Below are 27,504 nucleotides of genomic sequence, written 5' to 3' on the forward strand. Positions count from 1 at the left end.
ATGTCAAAAGCACCTGATAAGGAGCCGTCATACTGCATAGTGCCTTTCATGTTGTGGAACAACTGGATCACGCTACGGAGTCTTGGTGGGCAGCCAATCTTTGCCAGGACGATGAATAGTCAATCCCTGCTGACAAAGTCGTTTGCTTTGGTAAGGTCTAAGAAGGCGAGGAAGAGGGGCTTGTGTTGCTCTCTGTACTATTACTACAGTTGCCTGATAGAGAAGTTCATATCTATAGTTGATCTCTCTGAGCAGAGCGCGCACATCGACTCTGGAAACATATTAGAAAGCTTATGTAGTCTGTTCAGGACGATACGTGCGAAGACGTAACCCACAAAACTCAGGAGCGATAGCCCTTTTAAGTTGTTGCAATCATGTCTGTCGCCTTTATTCTGGTACAGGGTAATGCTGTTGGTATCCCTCATGCCCACCAATTCTTCTTCCCACCACTGACAGAGAAGGTTGTGCAGATGTTCTAGGAGCACAATTTGCCACATTTGATGACCTCTTGCGGGAAGCCATCTTTCTAGCTATTCCCTGCTAGTCGCTGAACTGTACACATGGCAGATCTGTATGCTTGCATGTTCCTCTGGCTGAGGGAGCGCTTGTATTCCAAGTCGGTTCTTAGGCGTTATTCTAGGGCTAGGGAATGTGGAGGAGTATGTTTCGAACAAGCACTGTTTTAGTCCTCTTTCCAAATAATGTCGTTGCAGTGTTGTGCACTGTGTCTGGGATGTTATCAAATCGCTCTTTGGATGTGCAATAAGGAAATAATAGCTGGAATGACTCCAAAAAGGCTTGGTTCAACTGCATTACCTTGTTGTGGAAAGTGATCATGATCACATTAATACATTATTAGGCCTAGAGCGGTGAACCTTCTTCAGCTAAAGCCTCATATTGCAGAAGACCAGCGCGTGATCGGTGTCGCAGTCAGCGCTGTTAAAGTTGTGAGTAAGGAATACGCATTTCAAGGCGATCGCCTGGTAATGATAATCTTGAGCTGGTACCAGCGTGTTGATTGAGCGTATCTCCAAGATACTTTATACTGTGGTTTATTCTGGAAGTAGGTGTTGGTGATGCTGAGGTTATGCTATGCGCACTAGTTGTCGCTGCCAATTATCATTAATCGTACCAACGCTAAATGTTCCAACACATGTGGACCAATAGTTGTGGTAAGCGCCCAATCTATCATTCAATCAACCAGGAGTACCAGGTGCTCTTCTTTCGGGATCATGTTAACAAGTGAGTCTAGCTGGGTGTAAAACACATCCATAGAATCCTTGGTAGCGCTAATTGTTGGTGCATATACACTGATCAGGTTAACTCTCCCTGAGGTGGTGTGGAGGAGGAGTGATAATAGTATATCAGTCCCTTGTTTGATGGTTCTATCAAACCCAGTTGAAAATTCCGGACAGCAAAACAAACTCCATGGTTTCCGCAGCACTCTTCTCTTGCCTGAATAATCTAAAATCATGTTCTCTAATGTTTCTCTGGAAGCTCATATTTTATAACTGATGTCTTTTGTGCATCACTGATGGACTGGAGGTCATCCTTTATTCCTGGAGACAGTGTTATAACGTTTCATATGCCTACTTTAGCAGACGTTTTCCGTCTAGTTGTGTTGTCTGGTGCATTAATCACACTCCGTTTTTCAGGTAATACAGTACTCAGAGCCTTTGTGCACCAAGGTCGGCAGGCGGACTGTGGCAGGACAGCACCTTAATGGCTGGTCGCCGCCAAACTTGATGCGGACGAAGCTGTCCAATTAGCCACGGTGATCTCCCACCGTAGGAAGCAGACTCTTGTGCAAAGCTCAATACCAATTGAGCTGATGACTTATAACCAGCTGCTGCCCGTGTTTTGTTGACGCTTTGCAGCGAAGCTGGATTGACCTCTCCAGCGCGCAAGTCTGGCCAAGATGGTATGGAGGGTCAGGTGTTGCCCATGCAAAAGACCACCTTACTGCACGTAAGCTGGTAAGTCCAATAGAAAGCCTATAGATCTTAGCACCAGCAAAAAGTTACACAAATGACTATGCAGACAAGGTCAGACCGTCTTAGGGACTCCGGCTACGGATAAGGGGTTGACCCCATTAGCCTTTGATAAGCCAAACCTATCCAGCAAGGCCGCAGGACCGTAACCACAGCAGGAAAACTGAATGGGTACTCGCACTTGTCTAAGATGCTTCCATGGACTAGCGAAAGAGCGGGGATGCTTTACTTTCCCGTACAGATATGTCACCTTTTTGCCGATTGGTAACTAGTAGCAGGTTCAATGAATAACCTGACCAGACCTGGGGAATGTTACATATAACTTGTTTCATTATACACATATTATGTCATCATTGTTACTTACAAATAATAACAAACACATGTACAATAAGTGCCATTAAATACTAAATAAGAGGATTCTTTGTAAACTCAAATTTCCACGGCAACGTTGCTTTCAATTTTCACAGCTCTGAAATGGGTCTGTCACAGAAGAATGTGTTTAATCAACAAGTGAAATCTCCTACACCAACACCGGATGTTTCGCCTGATTTTCCTGATCAACAACGCTACAAGCGTATTCGCATGATTCCAGACAGTGATAGCGATTAACTAGTTTGTGATAAAATTGGCACGAACACTTACTGTTGATTTTTTTCCAGTTAATTCCATTCAATTGTTAACACTCCTTTCATGTGAATTTTGTTAAACATGGCGTTATTTACGCTATAAATAGACTCCGCATATTAATACGCCAACATGACATAAACAAATTGTGTCATCATATGATTATTAATTTTTTAAATGATGTTATCGGTGTTTTTTTCTTTTCACTTGATATGTGTTGCATTGTAAATACAAAAAAGTTATTGTTTAACGTTTGTTTTCTTGTGAATTATTTGCAACGCTTATTGTAAAAGCGGTAATGATATTTTGGGGCGCCCAATGGGAAATTGGTTTGAACGGATTGGCAAACGTATAAAAATATGAATTTGTGAGCATAAAAAAAAGAAAATTTGTTGGATTGGGTGGAATATCGATTTTAATTCACTCGTGATCATAGAAAAAATATATTTTCTATGATCACTCGTGAATTAAAATCGATATTCCACCCAATCCAACAAATATCCTCTATGTAAATAACGTCGTTTCTAAAGTTAACGCAAAACTTAAATTTTTATACAGACACAAAACTTGTTTAGATTTTAATTCTATAAAACTTTTAAGCTCAGCTCTTTTACAATGTCATTTTGATTATTGTTGTTCATCTTGGTTCCATAGCTTGAATGAAGCCCAAACGAAAAAATTACAAATTATGCAAAATAAAATTATCAGGTTTATTAAAGATTACGAACCAAGAACCTCCATTACCAATGATGATTTTGTACAATTGAAAATGTTTATTGTGGAAAACAGAGTGAAACATCTTAAATTAAGTTATATGCATACAATTTATATGGAAAATGTCCTTCATATCTCAGCGAAAACTTTGAAAAATCATCAAGATCTGGAAAAAGTAATTTCATAATACTAACTGTGACAAATACTTATTTTAAAAAAAAATTCAAATACTCTGGGTCTACAGACTGGTATTCCCTCCCAGAAGACATAAAAAAGTGGAAAATTTTGACAAATTTAAAAGAATGGTTAACACACATCTACAAAGCAATGAAACTGAGATAAGTAAGGACATATATATATATATATATATATATATATATATATATATATATATATATATATATATGTATTATTTATATATGAATATGACTGTGATATAGAAACAATTGGAATCTGTGATATACTATTTGAATTGAAATGTTTCCATATTTGCAATAATATGTATTTAGTTAAACCTCATGTTTGGTAATGTTTTTCATTTTTTGTTAACATTGGTTTAGTTGTGTGATTGAGACAAAACGCTAAGTTATTCACATGTTTTCTCTCAATCAAACACCAAAGTATATGTGTATAAGTTAGATCATATGACAACTTGATCATTTTTTTTCTCGTACTTTTAATGGACCCCATTTGAAATAAGCTTTCAGCTTAATGGGTTATCCATAGGTCAAAGATTGCATTACAATTGATAACTAATTTTTATAACTGTTGTAATATATATAGATTTGAATTTATTTAAATATTTATATATTATTTAATAACTTCAGCTGTCATAATAACAGTGTTGTTACTATGTTTTTATGCTTTTATGTATTGTGATATTGTTATATTATGTGTTTGACCTCGAATGTAAAATAAATAAATAAATAAATAAATAACACCAACATATCTCTAATTTACGATTGCTTATATATCTGGTTATTACATGTATGACGAAGCTAAATCACTCAAACACTCAGGAACATGACTAGTTGGTAAATCTGCCAGGTTTATTCTTTATATATATATATGTTTTTATGATGAATTGTAAACTTTTAGCGCAATATTTTAGTGTGACTATTTTTTATACGTTTGACTATTTTTTTATATATATGTTTATGATCGCATTAACACCTGATAAACATGTCTTAACCGGCGGCGCAAATCTAGGGTAAACATCATCAAGACACGCAGATTAATTGAACATTACTGTTTTAGACAATACTGGACACAACTGTTTTAGTACATTATAAATACTTTTTTTCTGCTGTGACTATAAAATACATACTTTTATTATTTTTATTAAGTTACCCATTGGTGGTATATATAATGAGTGTTTAATAAATATATATTAAGCATCTTATATTAAACATTTACCAATATTTAGTTGAGTGTCATAAGCATTTGAGAAATGGGTGCTTTAACACTATTTAAATTTTTATTTTCGAAATAACAAACAAGAATTAGAGCCTAAAATAACACACTTATAAATCTTAAAATAACTAGTATATTTAAATTGCATAACAAAAACGTTATAGTCTATGCAGGCACTACCTGGTATTTCATTACGCAACAATATAATGTCAGTATTATTACAGACTGTACATCCGGCAAGTACAGTGCAAACTGTTCAAAAGCATGTCATTGTCTTTCCGGACCATGTGAAAGTGTCACGGGCAATTGTGTGTCAGCTACATGTAAAGCCGGCTGGAGAGGACTCGCATGTAATGAAAGTAAGACTTGTTGTATCCTTTGAAATATTAAAATAACTAGTATATTTAAATTTCAGAACAAAACCGTTAAAGTCTATATAGGTTCTACCTGACATTTCATTACGCTATAATAATATGTCAGTATTTTTCCAGACTGTACAGACGGCAAGTACAGTGCAAACTGTTCAAAAGCATGTCATTGTCTTACGGGTTCATGTGAAAGTGTCACGGGCAATTGTGTGACAGCTACATGTAAAGACGGCTGGAGAGGACTCGCATGTAATGAAAGTAAGACTTGTTGTATCATTTGAAATATTGCGACCGATTAAACCAACTTGAGAATATTCGACCCTTGAAATGTATGAGAGATTTATGGAATTTTTGTTAATTAAGCGAATCGAAATAGTTTACAGAAACGTAATATCTAATAGGTTATAAGACGCTTTCGCATGTGATAACAATATATTATGATCGTTTTGAGACTGCGGCAAAGCCGGAGTCTTGAGAACCGCTATCAAAATATAGTATTCGATATGGTAATTACACAGTTATCCCCCTTTTGTCACTGTCTTTAATGTAACTAGCCAGGACGATAAATTTACAACACGCTATTCAGAGCCGTGGAACATCAATTTGATTAATGGGTTGTTTATAAGATGTAAGCAACGTGTCATATGTATATAACTTGAATTCGAGTAATTTTGCATGGAGAAACAGTTTTCTCGAGCATTTTATACGCACTTCTTGATTTAAAACTAAATGTATGGCAAGCCACAGTATACCAGCGTTCAACGCTCTCAATTATTATAGCTGAATCGACATTTTTCTGTTACAGCCTGCAACCCAGGAACCTTTGGTTTTAACTGCTCCAACATTTGCCATTGTGTAAACAATGAAACTTGTAGCCATGTTGACGGTGGCTGTCCCAATAACCAATGCGCAGCTGGATGGAGGCTTGCCAACTGTAGCGTAGGTACGTAAGAACACGCAGATCCCCTTCTAAATGACTTGTGATTCATAAAAGTTTCACATGTTTACTGTCTGATCAATGCTAGATATTATGTGCATATTTATAAACTATTGATATCTGATTTCTATATTTTATTTTTCACAAATGTCGTTATAATAAGTTAAAACTTTTATTATAAGTATGTAAGACTTTTACGCAAACGATCAAAATGAACTGTTGCATTGTCTTCAATGTAAATAGCGAAAGGAAAAACATAACCACAAATACGAATCGTTATGAACAAGAACATTTTTTTTATCTATCAGAAAACAAATTTTGTAAATGCGTGATTAATAAATAACCGGAATTTTAAACATTATTTATGAACATCTAGTTTTCTTTAAAATCCCTTAAATCTTGACTTGATGAAGAGCTAAAGTTTTGGCAAGCCGCAGTCTTCCATGGTTTAGCGCTTTGATTAAGAATAGCTGAATCGACGTTTTATGATTGAAGCATGCAACCCTAGAACCTTTGGTTCTAACTGCTCAAATACTTGTCATTGTGACAACAATGCAACATGTAACCATGTTGACGGTAGCTGCCCGAAAAACCAATGTGCAGCTGGATGGACGCATAACAACTGTAGCGTAGGTGCGTAACAACATGCGGAGAATCATGTTATTAACAAGTTTTATTGTAACACAGATTTAATGTATATATTTATGCACAATCTATATCTACTTCTTAGAATATGTCTCTTAAAAAATGACCGAGATATTTATGTGTATTATGTAGCCCCGCATTAACTCAGTTAATGTATTTCTGAAAGACTTTTTAACTATTAATACTACCTTTTGGGAGTGGAAATTGAGAACCGCTATCAAAATAGTTATGGTATTCGTTATGGTAATAACACAGTTATCCCCCCTTTGTCACTGTCTTCAATATAACTATACAGGATCATACATTTTCAAAAGCTAATCAGAGCCGTGGAAAATCACTTTGATAATTGGGATGTTTATAAGATGTGAGAAACGTGTCATATGTAAATTACTTGAATTCGAATAATTCTGCTTGGAGAAACAGTTTTCTCGAGCATTTCCTGACAAACTTACTTGTTGTAAAACTAAATTTATGGCAAGCCACATTTTACCAGCGTTCAACGCTTTGAACTATTATAGCTGAATCGACATTTTTTCTGTTACAGCCTGCAACCCAGGAACCTTTGGTTCTAACTGCTCCAACATTTGTCATTGTGTAAACAATGAAACGTGTATCCATGTTGACGGTGGCTGTCCCAATAACCAATGCGCAGCTGGATGGACGCATGCCAACTGTAGCATAGGTATGTAACAACACGCGGATAATTATGTAATTAACAATTTTTTAATGTAACAAAAATTCAATGTATATATTTATGCACAATCTTTATCTACTTCTTAGAGTGTGTCTCATAAAAAAGACCGAGATATTTAGGTATATAGTGTAGTCCCGAAGTATCGAAGTTAATATATTTTTGAAATACTTTTTAATTATTACTTCAACCTTTAGGGAGTGGAATTGAGAACCGCTATCAAAATATGTATAGTATTCGATATGGTAATTACCCACAGTTATCCCCCTTTTGTCACTGTCTTCAATGTAACTAGACGGGATGATACATTTACAAAAAGCTAATCAGAGCCGTGGAACATCACTTTGATAAATGGGAGGTTTATAAGATGTTAGCAACGTGTCATATGTAAATTACTTGAATTCGAATTATTCTGCTTGGAGAAACAGTTTTCTCGAGCATTTCCCGACATACTTACTTGATGTAAAATTAAATTTATGGCAAGCCACAGTCTACCAGCGTTCAACGCTTTGAATTATTATAGCTGAATCGACATTTTTCTGTTAAAGCCTGCAACCCTGGAACCTTTGGTTCTAACTGCTTCAACATTATTTGCCATTGTGTAAACAAAACAACTTGTAGCCATGTTGACAAAATTACCACAAAATACGAATCTTTAAACATGAACATAATTTTTTTATATCTATCAGAAAACATGTTTTATAAATGCGTGATTTATAAATAACCGGAATGTTTAACATTATTCATGAACAACTAGTTTTTTTCAAAATCCTTTAAATCTTGACTTGATGAAGAGTTAAAGTAATTGCAAGCCGCAGTCTTCCATGGATTAGCGCTTTGATTAATAAAAACTGAATCGACGTTTTATGATTGCAGCATGCAACCCTGGCACATTTGGTTCTAACTGCTCCAATATTTGTCATTGTAACAACAATGCAACATGTAACCCTGTTGACGGTGGCTGCCCGAAAAACCAATGCGCAGCTGGCTGGACGCATGACAACTGTAGCGTAGGTATGTAACAACATGATATCTACTTCTTAGAATGTGTCTCTCTTAACAATGACCGATATATTTAGGTGTATTATGTAGTCCCGCAGTATCGCAGTTAATGTATTTCTGGAAGACTTTTTAATTATTACTTCAACCTTTTGCGAGTGGACTAATAAGTGTGCATCTTGTGATTCAGATACGTTTTGTTTTACTTGCGTCTTTCCTTGGCAATACTCACAAGGGGAAGATTATGACCATTACCTTGTTTACTGAAACCTACGGTATATGTGTGCATGGATTGATCCAAAATAATTGTAGCTTGGGTAAGATAGAAATGTAAGATTAGTCAGATCAATGGTTGGTAGTGGTGTTCATAATAGTGTATTGAGCGAGTATACAACTTTGGTATAGCATGCAACTTAATGTTTTGCTTACAATTTCATGTGACTCTAGAACTGTGATTATTGTGTTGTCAGGTACAAGTTTTGACAATGTCCAGCTTCTATTTGAGGTTCATGCTATCAAAATGGCTTAAGCGCTATTACTAATTCTCAATATACAATTTCATAGCTTGCAATCATGGGCACTTTGGCGAAAACTGCTCATATGAATGCCACTGTATCAACGGCGTTAGATGTGATCCTGTTTTTGGTAATTGTCCTGATGATATGTGTGCACCTGGATGGACTCAAAATAACTGCAGCGTAGGTAAGAGATGTAGTGTTGATTTGGAGCCAGCTATGTTATGAATCGGGGCATTAATTAGCATGTGTCTGCGAGAAAATCGTTAAGGAGTATTGTTCCTATAAGTAATGAATTGAACTCTGCTGTATCATATACAGTTATTGTCGTTTCCTCTACTCTTCTTTTGTTATCATATCTTTGGTATCTCGAATTTAACAGCGTGCAATCCAGATATGTTTGGTAAGAACTGCTCATCCCGTTGTCATTGCCTCCTCGGAGCAAGTTGTGACAAAATTGCCGGTCTCTGTCCTGGTAACCTATGTGCACCTGGATGGAAAGAAAGCAACTGTAGCGTTGGTATGATATAATTTTGACACTTGATAGCAGCTTAATAATAAACTATCTAGAATGTCATGATGTGTATGCATGAAAACGATTCTCAATGATTTCGATTCAAGTGCATACTTTTTACGCAAGCCTATTATGTATGATATCTAATCTAAGATTGTTTCGTTTCTTCGACTTTCAAAGCTTGTGATCATGCCATCTTTGGTAACAACTGCTCTTTCCACTGTCATTGTATAAATGGCGAAACGTGTGACCCTATTTATGGCCACTGTCCAAATGACCAATGTGCGCCAGAATGGACTCGTCGTAACTGTAGCTCTAGTACGATTTAAAAGTCTTAATTATTTATGACGTGTTTACCGCTAATTATGATATAAATGAAATGATGCATGCATTATATACCTATGTAGTGATGATATCGACTTGTAATAACAAGTATACCTCTAACCTCCTTTTTAAAAGAATGCGGTGAAGGCATGTTTGGTTTAAACTGCTCCTTCCAGTGTAATTGCCTACCCGGAGTAACCTGTGACCATATCTCTGGCCACTGTTCAGATGATCAATGTGCCTCTGGGTGGAGTCATAGTAACTGTAGCGTTGGTAAGATTGTAACTATTTGATATCTGACAGCCAATCGTAAGATTGTATCGTTGCTATGGTGCTGTCTATGTATGTAAACAATCTATAATTACATACAAGCATACTTCTGACTCCTGGATTTTTCGGTACACGAATAAAGATTATCTTAGCTTACTATTACTGTATAGCTACTCGTATTACTTCCTCTTGATTCACATTGACAGCATGCGATCAAGGGTTATTTGGTTTGAACTGCTCTTCACAATGGCATTGCTTACACGGAGCGAACTGTAACCATGTCTCAGGCAACTGTCCTGATGTGTTATTCGAGCCTGGGTGGACTAACAGTAACTGTAGCGTTGGTAAGATTAAAAACAAGATTCATCCTAGCGCGATATTTAACTTTTATCTAGTAGGTTTCTACTGCCATTAGATAATATAGTAATGCCCATGCTGGATCAGGCTCTTGCGCATGCGATCAAGGCCATGTATAGCTCATCAGTATATCATTGTTATATTGTATTTGGTGTATTTTAATATTAAGAGTGACCAGGTTACATTTCAAAAGCTCTCAGAGATGTGTCATTAAGACTTAATAATCAGATTTATATCATGAACGGAAGAGCATTAAACAAGAGCCGCAACTCTTGCTTTCAAAATAACATGTCATTGATCTTTATTGATTATTTATAGATCCGGTCGTGAGGACATCGACCGCTGGTTTTTGTACAGAAACCTTATATCTTGAAAATATATGATGTATCCATTTAAAACTTCGGAGAAGATAAATAGAATTTTGGGAAGTGAAAGGCAAATAAACTATAACCCTCTCTAACACACTGTTTAAGTTATTGTTTTTTTGTTTATTATGAAGTGTAATATTATCCGGGAATCTATTGAAAACTAATAACGCGCCTATAACTATAGACTATAAAACCGACCTAGCAAATTTCGTAAGACAAAGCGACATACTAGGGAAATATTTCTTGAACATAGTGGCATTGCTTGATTTTAGTGGCTGATAAGTACTGTGAAAATAGTTTCCTACAAACAGTTTTTCTTAAATAATGTATTTAATTTAAACCTAGACATGGGTTATGATAGTTGTTGCCCAAATGACACTTTTAAGCGCCTTTATAAAGGTGTGAATCACTATTGGAGCACAGCTCTTAATTCGTGTTATGTTTGTTTCGTTAATCGGCGTTGTTGTCAACTATGGGCTTTAACCTAGATTTTTTGCGATAATTATATGCAGTGGGAAAATGACTTCAAGTAGAATTGCGCAAATATCCATGCATACTTTCTTTAACGGTTTTAAGTATTTATTGACGATTTGAATGATTTAATCTTATAACTTATACATTGTTTATGTAATGTACAAAAACTGCACTGAAATTTTACACAAGTATCGGCCTGTGAAGTAGGAAGTAATTAGTTGTATCAACGCGTCACATCCGAGTACTAAATTGATCATGCTTTATTGTCAAACAAAACATTATCAATGGTATATGTTTCAAATAAATAGGGATACTATATAGTAAGTTGAATTATATTATAGTTCATATCATTATTGTGTGGAAATGTTATTTCATTCTGAAACTGTCTTACCAACACATGAATTTATTTAGCTGGCTAGTCTGAAAAACGGCTAAGAGGAGATAGCTTTTTTTCCATAAATAAAGCGCGGCTATGTTTATACAAACGATTTTGGTCGCGCTGTACTTTGTATTGGGACTTATACACATTTGCACCTTTATTGTTCTTAACGTGGGTTGGAATAAAACTTTGTTAACATTTGAAAATCGTCGAAATGTAAATATATTCTTTGCATTGAAAGAACCTAGCAGCCATACACAAGTTTCAATACGAATGATGCGTTCAATATACTATTTAACTTCATTAAATCTAAATACATTTGACATGTTAAAGCTACCCTAACGCTAATACATCAATTAACAGTACTGTAGTGTTATGGATATTTATTCTTACGAAAATTAGATGGGTGGGGGTGAGCGGATATGATCGCATTATTAACAGTTAAGATATTAATAATGAAGAAGCTGACTATTTTTAATGGTGATCAAGAAATTTAAGTGAATGAATAGCTTGTGAACGATAATCGGGGATCAAATCTTTATCCCGTACTTGTTTATTTAAGACAACACTGACTTTTAATTCAACGCTGTATTTTAGTTTAAAAAGATTTATTGTTTGTGTATTGCTTACTCTCAACATTATATCTGTTTTCCCGACTGTTTGACCTTCGGTTCATTTCCAAATGTTTTTCCGCATTAATCCCCCACACTTTCGATCGCGGAAAATTGAAACGTGTACACATTTTTCTGAAGAAAGAAGGTTGCTTGTGTGCGATTAAGTACATAAGTAACGACCCTTTGCCATTTATAATTTGTTTTTAATTTGATAATTATAAAAACATGAATATAGACATTATTAGAAACGACCGATCTCTTAAAAAAAAAACATGTCGAGTAAATAATATTTGATTTGTAAATTTGTATAATGGCACTTTCAAATTTATAATTGAATCATTTACTTTACGTACAAATCTATGAATACCTAAGTTTTCATGTATGTTATATGAACTTGTACAGAAATATTTTCCTTCGGTAACCTTATGTCCAGAGGGTTCAATATATTATTATACTGTATCCCATACCCCATAGGTCAAAACTGGATATGCCCCAATATCAAATGTTACACCCTGCTATGTATACAACTATCTGCGGTGTCGAGGGGTAATCATCCCTCCTGTGGCAATGTAAGGTGTATAGATTCTTAGTATACATTCTTTTCAAACGACATTCCTTCTATTTTTATTACACAGAGTGCAAATATGGCTTCTACGGACAAAGCTGCGCCATGGACTGTCACTGCGACACGTGCCATCACGTCACTGGATCGTGCGTAGAGTCTCTTCAATGCCATGATGGGTACAATATGGACAATGGTTTCTGTACACGTAGGCATATATTGCTTTCATTAATTATTTCTAATGCTCCAACCAAGTTTACACTTACTTTATTGCTACTTATAGTACTTTATCGACTACAACTCACATATATACCGTCTGATATTAACTTAAATTCTAGCGTTGGTAAGATGAAATGATGATCAATGCCGGCATATGTTTTACATCCTGCATGTGTTGAAATATGTTCAAATATGTTTGAATGTTTGTCTTTCGTACACAAACGCTCAATGACACGTGCATGCACATTTACGGACTACTAGCATACTAAATATTCCATTTAATAGGTGATTGGAGAAAGTCCATTTGCATAGTTATTTGATGTTTTACGTATATAAGATTAACATTCAAAGCCTTTATTATTAATAACTTGAGGTCGCCGTGGCGTATTGTTTATGGTATAGATCCATTTGAGCGTTGTTTAGATCGCTTTCTATAAAGAAAACGTACTCGAGAGCGTTTCAGAAAACTGTATAGCTATTATAGTATAATACAAAGCTCAATTTGATATACCACATTCATAGAGAAACACCCACTAATTTAAGATACTAAATTATAAATAAAATAAAACTGTTTATATTTGTGGTCCGAGTCCATATCACTTTGGCGTAAATTGATCATCAACATGACAATATGACAACGGATAAACCTGTGCTTTGTTGTCGGCCACTATCCGGATGTTAGTTTTAACCTATTTATTTAAGCTCGATTGCATAGAAAGTAATTCCTACTTATTTGAAATGCTCTTGAGTCCGTTTCCTGGGCCTAGAACCAGTACTTGGTGTCTATATGGGAGATCGAAAGAACGCTCCCACAGCGGGGATCGAACCCGTGACCTCCCGGTCGCTAGGCGGACACCATATCCATTACACCACGGCGACCTATCCGGATGTTATTGTGCAAAGGTAAAGAAACGCATTAATTTTTCCGTGGGTAAGACTGCGATTATTCAATCAATACGTTTGGTTTAATTATTCATGTTGACATCGTCAGTTTGATCAAATGTAGGAAACACTTAAATTCAAATAATTGGATTTACATATTTATGATTGTGCATTCTATTGAAATATATTGTATAAACATTTGACATACAAAGATGCAAAGGGATTTGTAAAAGGAACGCTGTTTGGTTTCTTTGAGTTTTTAAGTTGATTATTATGAAGTATTGTCTTCCGTAAACAAGGAGCTCCCAAACGTAATGTGATTTGGGTGTATGAACATTATAACAAAGACACTGTGAACGACTTTCTATATCAGGGCGTGACACTTAATTAAAGCGGGATGTCAACCTTAACACTAATAAAGCGCGGTAAAGACTTACACGCACTTTACATATTAATAAACCAACTTGAAAACTTATAGATTTATACCAAAAATAGCTATGCAGTTATTTGATGTGTTGTTTTTTTCTATAATGTTTAAATACTCGTGCGAAGTTTGTTGTTTTGCTTATAGTAGTGATTTGGAAAAAACTGCACCTAAACCTCTGCAAAGATGATATTGATGTTAAAATATTTTAAATGTGACCATAAGAGACAACTACATTAAAGCTCGTAAAAAGTGAGACATAGCATGCTCACATGGTCATTAGATACAGACAATAAAAGTGACGTGTTCAAATTAGGAAAGTTTATATTATGAGCACTCACTATTCGCAGTAGTTATGCGCATATTAATTTATAAATGTGGAATACATGCATGTTAATTTTTAAATCAAAACATTCTGATGTTATTTGATATGCTTTATGATCAAAGTACTGAAAGTACTGGTGTGACGATGCTTTTGAGAGGATGGATATAAAAGCATCAAGTTAAGTTTATCTACATCACCACAATCACCACAATTCTGTATGTTGGTACGAAAAAAAATTTGGTACAAAAATTTTGCGAAAAAAATTTGGGTATGAAAACAAATTTGGGTACGAAAAAATATTTGGGAACACAAAAATTGGGACGGAAAAAAAATTGGGTACGAAAAAAAAATTGGGGATGAAAAAAATATTGGGTACGAAAAAAAAATTGGGTACGAAAAAAAATTGGGTACGAAATATTTTAGGTAGGGAAAAAAATTGGGGAAACGGGAAAGTAATACCTGTGGGGAACTTGACCCACAATTGCACATTTACGCCCTTTCCGTCAAACATCAGATAAGTTCCTCGAAGGCAATAGTATGAATACACATTTCGGAAGCGGTAATGCTGTCCTGCCTACGCGCGTCAAAATGTAAGCGAAATATGTACACAAGTCTGTCAGGAATGATTGAATTAACGAAGAAAATCATGTATTGATGTAAGTTTTTTTGAAGGAATGTGCAGAAAATATATTAAACAAGAGCTGTGTTTGTGAAACACATTGCCCCCTGCTGCGCAGCTTTGAAGCCATATATTTTACCTTTGACCTTGAAGGATGACCTTGACCTTTCACCACTCAAAATGTGCAGCTCCATGACATACACATGCATGCCGAATATGGAGTTGCTATCTTCAATATTGCAAAATTTGACCTTTGACCTTGACCTTGAAGGATGACCTTGACCTTTCACCAATCAATATGTGCAGCTCTATGAGATACGCATGCACGCCAATATTGAAAAAGTTATGGCCAATGTTAAAGTTTTCGGACAGACAGACAGACGCTTTATATTTGACATTTGACCTTGAAGGATGACCTTCACCTTTCACAACTGAAAATGTGCAGCTCCATGAGATGCACATGTATGCCAAATATCAAGTTGCTATGTTCAATATTAAAAAAGTTATGGCCATTAAAGTTTTCGGACGGACGGACAGACTGACACACTGACTGACTGACTGACTGACTGACAGTTCAACTGATATAGGCCACCCTACCGGGGGCATAAAAAGCAATGGCGATATTTTTCTCAGCCACATAATTGTTAATAGTTTGATATCACGAAATGAAAGTGAAAGTAGAACTGTCAAAAATGACAACCTGTCAACGTGTTGTTTTTGCTGTCACGAGAGGGCGATTACACTCAATGTGTTCACATTTTGACCATAGGCTTTGTCAATGACCTTTATAGTATGGGTAGCTTTGATATTATTTATTGCTATCATGTAACTGCATGATTGTGTATATGTTTACAATACACAAAGCATAAATAATGATATAAATATACTGATTGAGCTTATAATAATCTGAGAACTGTAGCCAGGTCAATTAAGGACTTAAAATACAATTTTGTGTCCTGATTTCATGAAGAAATGACCATGCATGTCCTAGATTTCAAATTCAATGCCCTGGTGTGACACATTGGTAGCATTACCGTTAAACTGTTACCAGGCTTATGAAATTAGTTTTTATTGAACTATCTAAGGTAATCTAAATCAGGCACTGATTTGTCTTGTTTTAATACAGTCATAGCTCAGTTGTGGCCTCTGGGTAATGAGCAATTTTTGATTACTTGTCACACCCTTTAAACTTTTCACACGTCTATAATAGCAAATCTGGATTTAGGTGATCTTCAATGGTACATTTAAACTTTAGCTCTGTTACAAGAGTGCTGGTAAAGTCCAGTCACATATTTAAATCTAGGCAATGTCAAAATCAAAGTGTCAAAGACTAATGAAAGATGCGTTCATTAATAATTGTCCAGTTGTTTACTACTGCTGTAAGTTTTTATATAATATGACTAATGAACATCATGTGAAAGAAAATTCACATTATCATTGTATATCAGGTTTAGCAGCCTTTTAGATAACAAAGTATGCTAGTTTTCAATGTCGCTTCTGGGGATCAAACCCGTTGGGCTTTTAGGAAGATTCTGAAATTTTCGATCTCTCGAGAGCAACCAAACCAAAAATTAAGTCAAATATTGCCCACTTGGTTTTTTGAGTCGGTTCATGAGGGATAATGGAGCTTGATTGGTCATTGTCGGCTCTGGTACTACTTACATGTGCCCCGGGTACTCTTAAGTATACTTACATGTACCCTGGGTACTCTAAGTATACTTACATGTACCCCAGGTACGGTAAATAAACGTAATTGTACTCGGTCCATATTAGACTGTACCCGAGTTGTATTCGCGCCCAAAATCCGATGTCGTAAAACGCGCAACCGATTATCTTAAACACACTTCTCTTAAAAAAACACTGCATCAACATGCTTTTTGAGTATGTGTTCCGATAATATAGAGGCCATTCTACAGAAAATTGACATAAATGTGTAATTACAAAAAAATAGTCGACAACGACTGATTTAGGGTTAAATTTCCCGGGTACATTTTAGTATATTTACCGTACCCGGGATACATGTAAGTATACTTAAGAGTACGCGGGGTACATTACGTAGTACCCGAGCCGACAATTAACAATCAAGCGATAATGGAAGGTGCAACATCTTTCACGCCCCCTAGCATCGCCTTTAGCAGTATTCAATTCTCAACAGGAGAGTGCTGGAGTCATTGATCCCGAGGAACAAGAAAAACAATTGATTAATGTTCAAATAAATAATTTGATTAATGATAATTCTATTAATTGAGCCAGGTCACAGGAAAAGCGCAGTCAAATCAGTATCCAATTAAATTATTTGTTATTGTCAAAAAAAACGCTTTTAAGCAAACAGCTTTCAAGCGACTGCAGGCTGATCTAGATCCAAACTGGCCACAATCGCCTTAATGTCTCTTTTACTGTGACACAGTTCATTTAACTTTAAAATGATAAAAAGTACTTACACTAAGAAAGAGTACGAACCAGTAAAGAGTTTGAAATCAATGTTGAATTTCAGGACAGCTTGGTGATCTGCAAATCCCCGATGAAATGTTGATATCGGGTATCAAAGTCATTCAATAAGTCGCAAAATGCTCGAATACAATTTATAAAGCACAATGTGACTTATTTTGATAACTAAAAATACCAGTATGCCTGTTTTGCCGTGTCAAGCTGTTACGATCCAGAAAGTCCTTCATTCACATCGAGTATATATCCTTCAAATTCCAACTATTGTTGTCATAAGCGGAGATTTAGTGAATAAATAATTCATATATCCTAAATGACAGCTTCAAAATAGCGAAACAAGCCAATTTATGCAGTAAGAAAGTTTTGAATCGAGACTCTCATGGGGCGGCAATTGTTGAATGTTAAAACACGAACGACAACTCTGCTAGGAGAATGTTATCGATGACGAGCAATCTCCTACGCAGTGGCGAATGCAAAAGGGAAGTCACTGAAAAAACGAGTTATCTCAATCGGACTGGCTCGGTCTTTTACATAGGTCGCCATTGTGAATTTTTTTTATGGTTATGATACCTTGGACGATGCTGTTTCAGCATCGTCAAAAATCATAATTTGTAGCTTTCATTTTCTGCCATAAATGTTGCTTATACATAAGCTATAAAAATTTATCGGTATTTTGCCGTTTCTACCTAAAACAATATGTTATTACGAGTTGACTTCGAATTGTATTATTTTTTTATTCCTTCTAAATTATTATTATTATTTTATCTTAATGATTACAACGACATACGAAACGGTTCCATATATACCTTGACACACTGTTGACATGTGAGATCAAACGAATTGTGTGTAAATATCTTTAATCTCATCCATACTAGATTGTAAAAAAACTGCACAAACTACGTATTATATATATGTATTTGCGTTAATCTTAGAAACTGTCAAGTGTATTTGAAATAAAGTTATGTTCTGTTTTTACAATAAAATTAGTAATTGCTTAACAAATGCAAAAATCTCCATTTTTGACTTATTGTCCTATGTTCATTTTATAGTGGAATGTAGGCCGGGCATATGTTAAAAACAATAGGCGATATTCGTTGCATGACTATACGACTATAAATCGGACTAGCAATGTCCTCTGATTAAGCGATATGCTCTGGGTGTGTCAGGCAAAACGGATACATTTCTATTTGTAAGTAGCTCATAATTGCTGTTCATTTACTAGATATCAAATTTGTTTCCTACACACATTATGATCACACATAATGTATCAAGTTTCAAACAGACAAACGTTGTTATACTTCTTTTACAAATGCCATTTTGGAGTGAGTTTATTACTGTGTGAATCTTAATGCGTGTTTCAATCTTTATGAGCGTGTTTTTAATGATTATATAACAAATCGCTATTTTATTTAGCCTACATATAACGATAACGTGAAATTGGTATCATTTCTATATTTCTATGCTTTATGGTCAAAATGACGAATTATAAATTGTATGTTTTATACGATTTTTAAGGGAATAATGAACAAAGTAACTGCAATTGGAATCATAATTATAATTACTTTCATCATTATGTTCACATGTTATGGCTCTTTGGAAATTTGTGAATCGAGCGGTTAATTAAGTTTACCTTCAAACACAAAAAAAAGAAACAATCCTCCTGCAATGCATTTAATTTATCAATGAATGTATTAATTATAGCTAAATTGTGGTTGCGCTGCACTTGCTATTAAAACTTATAATCCTCCGTGATAAATTCTTTACTTAAACACGATTCTATAAATAAGGTGTGAAATCAGAAAGGTTTTTCATTACGTTGTATTACTAGTATTGTGTTTGTTGTACGTGTGTTTCGTCTCTTACTTTGGTTCTGTGTCAGAAAATTAAATAATTGGTTCCTGTCCATACATAAAGGACAACGTGCTGTAAAACGGTTTCAGTTTTGCTTCTGCCGCTTGATGTTTTTCTTAGTTTGTATTTACTATTTGTGGAGATGAAGATATATTCATGGTATAAGGTTCACTGAGCATCAATACACAAGTTTTAATACGAATGATTGTTTAATATATATGGATCGATCACCTTTGTCTTGTATAAAATTATATTAATGCATTATTTATTTCAACATAATATAAATGTATTCAGTCTATATAATAGTTTATGATAGTCTTAATTAAACATGTTGATAAATTCGCCTGATAATTCAGTAATCAATTTACATAACTGCAGTGATAAGATTATTTTAAATGACATAAATAAGGGGTGGGTATATACGGTACAGAAATTAAAATTCGGGAAATCGTGTTTATAGCTGATGGTGATAGATCTTTGTCAGGTTTTTAAAGTTATAAACATTTATTTAAACGCCGATTGTCTTGAAAAACACAAAACAACTTCTTGTTGGCATGTGATGTCTTTTCAACAATGTGTTGATTACTCTAAATTAGTGGTCATTTGGATTTTTTCCTGATTTACTGATCTCGTTAATAATCACCGATCCGAAGAAGGCGGGGATGTTCTGGAGTCACTATGTTTTTCTGACTTTCTGTCCGTCCGTCCGTACCCAGTCGCACGTTTGTCCTCCAATACCTTTCATCAAACAATAATCAATAGTGTATGAATGTTTGTATTTAAGGATAAGAAGTTGTTGGTCTGCGAGTTTTATTATCCTCCATTAACAATTTACACAATTGTGCATTTTACATTTTAAAATAGTTCTATAGTTATAATGAATAAATTATTATCGGAAATTGGCATTATTGGCAAAAATACATCTCTGAAATCACAAGGTTGAAGTAATATGTGGTATGTTACTTTAACAAGTCTTTGTTTCGTAGATTGAAATTATGCACTAGTATTCAAATGATTTTTTTTAATGATTAACAAGGCCTGTAAACCTGGTTTCTACGGACAACGCTGCTCTAGAGAATGTCCCTGCGACAAGTGACATCATGTCAATGGATCGTGCGTGATCCATAGTACTTTTACTCACTGAGCTCAAATCTGAACATACTATATATACCATATACAAAATATGCAGCAGGTTAAATAGGTAAAGTACTCATTTATCCATGTATTGTTTCAGCCCACGAACGTACTACCTTGAGCGTGGTCGGAGTTGTTTGTGGTTGCCTTGCAGCTGTTGTTACCATAATTGGAATTACTTTACTAACCGTATATTACAAGCGGCGACAACTTCATTCGTAAGTTACTGCAGCTTGTACAATTAGTATACTAGTCGCCGATGTTTATTTACTGTATTGTCAATAAAGATCTTTTTGTTCAATAAAGATCTTGTTCCTGTCAAGTCATGTGATTTATTTAATTTCAGCGCAAAAGGTCATACTAAATTATCTACACCGGATCAGAAAGAGACACGTTTCAACAAGGGATTCGATCATAGCGATCGGGCTAATGATGGCAAAAACGTCTTCGTACAAGAGAAAGCAGAAGTCGCCTCAAAAAGTACATGTGAACACATGTTCAAAATAGAAATGCATGTAGCTCAATATGGTGTTTGCTTGATCAACACAAGTATAAGCGAAACTAAAAATATGTATTTAACACAAGACATCGTCAATAACATATTTTAGTCAAAACTATTAACGATCAACTGCGAATATAAGTTGACACATACCATCACAAATATCTAAGGGAGTTAACACATGTGCAAATATTTGATTTCTATAATCAAGCAGGATAAACGAGTATATTAAATATACAATAATATATGCTTTGAAAACCAACCTTACAGTTTCATATAATGTGTGATTTTTTGTGTTTAAATGATATATTTCCTCTTGACTTGTAGACGTCAGCCTGTTATCGTCTAGCAACGAAAATCTCGTTCTATGTGATGACAATGATTACTACAGCTTCAAGACACTTGGCTCGGGAATAAAAATCCATGAACTATGGGGCTACATTCACGAGAAGTGTCAAAGTGGTTCAACATTTTTTGAAGAAGAGTTTAAAGTAAGAAACATTCGCAGTATTATATTTTAATAACAGTTAAATGCTTCATTATAAAACATTTCCGCACCATTAATAATCTTGCATTGTAGAAATTTAGAAGCGGGCTTATCCATAAGCATGATGTAGCATCGTCCGAAGTGAACAAAGGAAAGACCCGCTACAAGCAGATGTATGCATGTACGTTTAGTTTGATTTACATTGTGTCAAGTCCAGTAATGCAACATATTTAAAATATTTTAAGTACAAAATAGAGAGTATCGTAACATACATGCGACAAGTCCTTCTTTAGAGGAACTTACAATATGCATAAGTGTTGTTTATTAAAGCAATATGGCGTTTGATTGAGTAACGGTAATGCAATGTATACTAGAAAGCTCATTTCTTTTCAGACGACCATAACCGTGTGCCCTTGACCAAAGAGAGTGATGGAGATTCCGAATATATCAACGCGAGCTATATACACGTACATTTTTATTTCGGTTATATCATTATTATCCTTATCCTCATCATGATCAATCTGAATGTCCTCTTCCTCATCTTTTTTTACCGATATCGCATGATCAGTAACGTTTAAGATAATTTAAGCAAAAACAAATATGAAATATGAAATAAAATATACATAATACTATAAGTAATTTGATACTTTGTTAAGATTTTTTTGAATTGTAGGGCTTTGAAAAGGCAAAGAAATTTATCGCGTCTCAGGGTAAGTAAAACATCTTAATAATTGTATAAAAGGTCATTATAGGGTTATTTACATTTGTTTAGCATTTCATTTCCATTCGGTTTAAAACACTAACGCAGAATAAATTGTCTTAATATTAGCTCACCGATAAGTATGACATGCATATATTGAAATCTGTTTTAAAAGGGACTACCGAGAAAAATTTAGATGACTTCTGGCGTATGATATGGCAGCAGAGAGTAGACAAGATTGTGATGCTGACAAATTTGATTGAAATGGGAACGGTATGCGATTTATTTCTGATGTTGATTGTTCGGTAAATGCGAGTGTAAAGAAGAAAAAGCATATTTACAGTGCCTCATATGCGGTTATTGTTGATTCATATGTTGGCTACCCTAGTAAAAGTAGACTGCTAAAGACGCGTTGATACTGTATCTATTATAAGTAAACAAAACAGTGCTTGACAAAACATTTTATAATGCAGATGAAATGCTTACAATATTGGCCCGAGGAGTTGAATAGTATGTGCAAGTACGGACGTATTGGCGTCAAGTACGTTGATGTTGAGGAGATGTCTGATTACAACATCAGGACTTTCACAATCAAGAAGGTCTGTTATAATTCATCGTCGTTACTGTAACATGTCTACCGAGGGTGATTGTCTGATTGTATTGTTTATATGTTGTATCAAACGAGAATTTCGTTAAAGATTAACAAGCTTTTCTTCGAACATTTATTATTAAGTGACTTTGTGATTTTGTGTAAGTACATATTTGTGGTATTCGTAAGTATTTATTCATGTCAACAGGGACATGATACCAGGGTAGTAAAGCAGTTTCATTTCAAGTCATGGCCAGACAAAGGTGTTCCCGACACAGCCTGGTGCCTAGTAGACTTCTGGAGAGCGGTGAATACTCAGGATGAGCATCAGCCACCAATTCTTGTTCACTGCAGGTACACCCGTTCACAAACGATACTTGATATTTGATTTGAATTTATACGGAAGTTGTTAGTATAAGAAACAATGCAACTCAACATTCGTATCTTACCAAAGATAACGCATTGTATTTACAGCGCAGGTGTTGGGCGAACAGGAACATTTATTGCTATTGACAATCTTATCACACAAGCACAAATTGAAAACTGTGTCAGACCATTCCAGATTGTCGAGGCATTACGTGAACAAAGGGTCAGCATGGTTCAAACAAAGGTGACGTGATATTTACTTTTAAACAATAAATATCTATATTTATATATATATCAAATTTTTGCATCTGTGATGGTTTTGTTGCCATCAATATCTTTAGAAAGGATAAAGGACGTTATATAACTCAGGTCAATATTTAAGAATAATACGCATTCAACGTTGAAAATGTACGTGCTTATTGTATTTTTGCATCTTCGTGCCTTTATCCTGTATTCGTATGTATACAGGAACAATACGCCTACCTACACGAGGCTCTGGCGGAAGCTCTCCTGGTGGGGACACACCACGTGATGACAAGACAGTTTGAAAGTGTTCACCAGTTCATGATCGGAAACGATAGCATTACGACAACAACCCGACTTGATAAACAGTTAGAAGTAAAATAATATAATAATAATCTATTAGCCTTTTGTACAGAAAAATATTTCGCGCGTATATCGTCCGCTCTTTTGCAGTATACTATACTGGCTGTGTCGTAGGCAATTTTCTTGGCAATTCCTATATATTAAAGTTTAGTATTTTTGACACATAAGTTGTTTAATTATGATTAGCCATCGGCTTATTTTGTAATCGTGTCATCTTGAACTGACTGTTGCCGTATATTTTGGTTTCGCTTGTTTCTTTGCTGATACAAAGCAACTATGATTAACAATCACAGCCGAAGAAGAGACTTATATATTGCGCATTTAATGCTACATCAGTACACGGATAAGTACTTGTGTTTACTATAATATAAAACGGCAACAACAAGACGTCCTCAGCGTATCATGAAAGAAAACTGAAACATGCCATTTTTCTTTTTATGTACAATTTCAGAAACACAATCTTGAATGAATCTCGTGAGCAAACTAATAACATTATCATGCGCACATTCATCAAATTAATTGAGCATAAACAAATTCTAAATAACATCAAATTAAACACACACGGACGATGATACAAATATATTTGTGTCTGCATTTGGAATATATGTGACGATTTGTTACGATAATATATCTACTGAATACATATTTCAAGCTACGTCTATATTGTCAGACGTATAGTCCAAATATCAAATCTTACATGTCGCCGGTCCGCTAATTAACTATTATCCAGATGTCCTTGCATGCATGGGCTGTGTATTTTGGAATTTCAGTTGTTAAAGCGAAGTGTCGAGAGTCGTGAGGGACATTTGCAACTAGTGACAAGACCAGAAGCAGAATATGGAAATATTGGACCAAATGTGACTGAAAGTAAGAGGCGTTACATATGTTTGAAATAAAACAACAACACATCATCACATAACTATCCAGTTAATGTGAAATTAGTTAAAATCTATTTATTTTAGCTCGATTGCATAGTGTGAAGTTATATAGTAAACATGTTTGATGGTTTGTATTTGCAGTAGATGTATATCGACCACAACAACAAATAATAAGTGAACCACCAGATGAAATAAATATCCATGTAAGTTAAGTTTACATAACGTTTCAGTTAAGTTAGTTTATATGTATATTCGAAGCTATGACACTTTTGTACAAGTTTTATAATGTTTATGGATCACAAACGTAAAAAGTGTAATAGCCTTATGTGGCACATGTGATAGTGTATGTAAATCAATACATGATTGTATTAGTTGTTTGTATTTTAAACATTAAATAATGGAAGTAACATACATGTATTCAATATAATATGTAATTTAATTTTTGTAATTGAGACATGGTTTTTAATAAGAAATGTAATCGCTGTAATCTTTCCACCCTGTACGTACATTGCACAGGCATCCAATGCACTGACGGGAATAATTGTGCTTCGCAAACCGAACGAACAACAGCTGCCTATGTTTTGGTCTCGTCTCGAAAAGCTCGGCTCGATAACGTTGATAGATCTAGCTTCGGGTGATATCGAAATGGTATATTACTTGCATATTTTAGATTTATTTTATACACAATTTGGGGTTGTTTTAGTGTTCTTTTAAGGGTAAAATGGTACGTTTCATTGCCAGTAGAGTTATGATTTGTTATTGCAATACATTATTGTTTGTGACAAATGTTTAACATCCGTCAATTACAAATTATGTAAGTCATAATTTTCCTATGTTCAAAATGATTCGCTTTTGCTTGGCTAAGCCAGGTGCCATTCTGACGATGTATTGTTCCATATTAGCGCAGTTACTCTTCATATTCGATCAAAAAACAAAGAAAAGTAAGTAAACGAGTTGAAGTGATTAACAAAGCATTGCTAATGTGTGTCCTGTTACAACTTTAATTCTGGAGAAAGAGTGTTACTCGATCAGCTCTGTTCGTTCGGCGTCTTTTTACCATGTTCGCACGATGTGTTACACTGTAGTAAATTTATTTGTGGCTGAGCCATTTATTTATTAATTTAGCTTGTATCCCACCTTACGGCGTCAGTAATTAATAATATGTTTAACCTAGTACATTGGTCACGTTGATGTTAATATATCCTTACATATATATAATACTTTCTATTTGCAACGCTAGAAGCACCTACTTATTAACAGAAAAGACGGAACACGTGCCACAAAAGGTCCATCTTCTATCAAAGAGGAACACCAACATGGATTTGCTGAAATAACGTATTCCATGACACACGAGGTATATTGAATATAATAATTATTTAAACGTTTTTGCCTAGTTTCAAATATTACACGTTAGCATGAATGTCATTGTTTACTTATTTAGTTTCTTTTTTTTATATAAAAACAATAGGCTTTCCGCGACAAAACCATAAAACACTTCGTGCTGTCTTCGTGGAAAGAAGGAGATATACCGACAGACAGGAAACCATTGCTTGAGATGATAGGGGCGGTGCACGCCTGGCAATCCGAAATGGCAGACGACACGCCGATTTTGATATTAGACAGGTTAGTAGAGCTACGGGACAGATGTTGTTTTTAATTCATTTTTATTATTGTTCAAATGTAATCTACTTCGAATACTCGCCGAATTAATCAACTATCGATACGTCAAGTTTACACGAAAGTTGTTTGTCCTTACAGTGTTTCAAATACATAATAGACATGTTGAGTTATTTCCGATAAACAATTATTTGCAGTTGTGGATTCCGGAAATGCGGAGTCGTCGCTGTTTTATTGAACGAGATTTATCGCATATTAGAACAGAATGGGCGGATTAACATCGTACAATCAGTCAGGACGATGGTGCACGAAAATAGTCTTCTCATCCGCAGCAAGGCATGTTTACATAATACACTTGCAATTTAACGAATTGTTTGGATAGTTAAGTGCGAAGTTGAAACAGTTTTTTGAAATGAAGTTTACATACTGTTCGAAACGTTCTCTGCTAACTCAATCATGTGCATTGTCTTTTACAGATGCAGTTCAAGTTCTGCTATGATACGATATTGGACTTTGTTCACCAGCAAGGGGTTTATCAGAATCATTAATGTTACAATAGAATGCCGTATAGTTTGATGTATTACATTGGCAATTTGTGACTTTCCAATAGGAACATAGATCTGTTGTTAACGATATTGTTTCGTCTGATGTTTGCATGAGTTGCAGTATTGTAATATTATAGGTTTCTTTTATAGGATTCATTCATGCTGTACATATACAAGTATACTAACATTTTGCTCGTGATCGTTTTGAGATGTATAAACCAGACATCGTAATTATACACCTTACTTGCTACCTAATGAATTGTTTGATGCAGGTTAAAATAATACCATGTTACGATGCAATTGCGTACATAAACATCCATATGGTAAAGGTTAAAACATGTATTACATGTGCATTTTTGAATAATTATGTTAACGTAATGTATTAAGGCAGGCGTATTGGGACCGGTTATATTTGTATATAGACCGCCTGCGCTATTAAGTGACCGAATGACGGAACAGCCGTGGGCTTCACGCGGGTAATCTGCAATGAACGGTTTGACATTGATTGCATTTCGATATTGTCATTGACGATTGTTAAAAACTTAATTTGGGATCTTTG

At 35.0% G+C, this 27,504-nt stretch overlaps 1 protein-coding gene and 1 long non-coding RNA gene across 2 annotated transcripts; both read left to right on the top strand.

Annotated features, from left to right (window-relative positions):
- On the top strand, positions 1–26,948 carry LOC127840372 (receptor-type tyrosine-protein phosphatase epsilon-like). The gene is made up of 17 exons (XM_052368783.1): positions 1–326; positions 1,878–1,976; positions 2,459–2,586; positions 7,237–7,374; positions 21,485–21,648; positions 22,318–22,354; positions 22,520–22,617; positions 23,142–23,287; positions 23,408–23,543; positions 23,768–23,917; positions 24,676–24,772; positions 24,925–24,986; positions 25,300–25,431; positions 26,024–26,137; positions 26,252–26,406; positions 26,598–26,736; positions 26,877–26,948. The coding sequence occupies exons 1-17, from the start codon at positions 1–3 to the stop codon at positions 26,946–26,948; spliced, it is 2,193 nt and encodes a 730-aa protein (XP_052224743.1).
- Positions 12,875–21,130, top strand: LOC127843183 (uncharacterized). The gene is made up of 3 exons (XR_008032117.1): positions 12,875–12,967; positions 20,759–20,876; positions 21,005–21,130. It is a non-coding gene; the product is annotated as an uncharacterized LOC127843183 (long non-coding RNA).
- Positions 26,949–27,504: the final 556 nt, after the last annotated feature.

The sequence above is a fragment of the Dreissena polymorpha genome, chromosome 8, assembly GCF_020536995.1.
Source record: "Dreissena polymorpha isolate Duluth1 chromosome 8, UMN_Dpol_1.0, whole genome shotgun sequence".
In the NCBI taxonomy this organism is placed as follows: Eukaryota; Metazoa; Mollusca; class Bivalvia; order Myida; family Dreissenidae; genus Dreissena; species Dreissena polymorpha.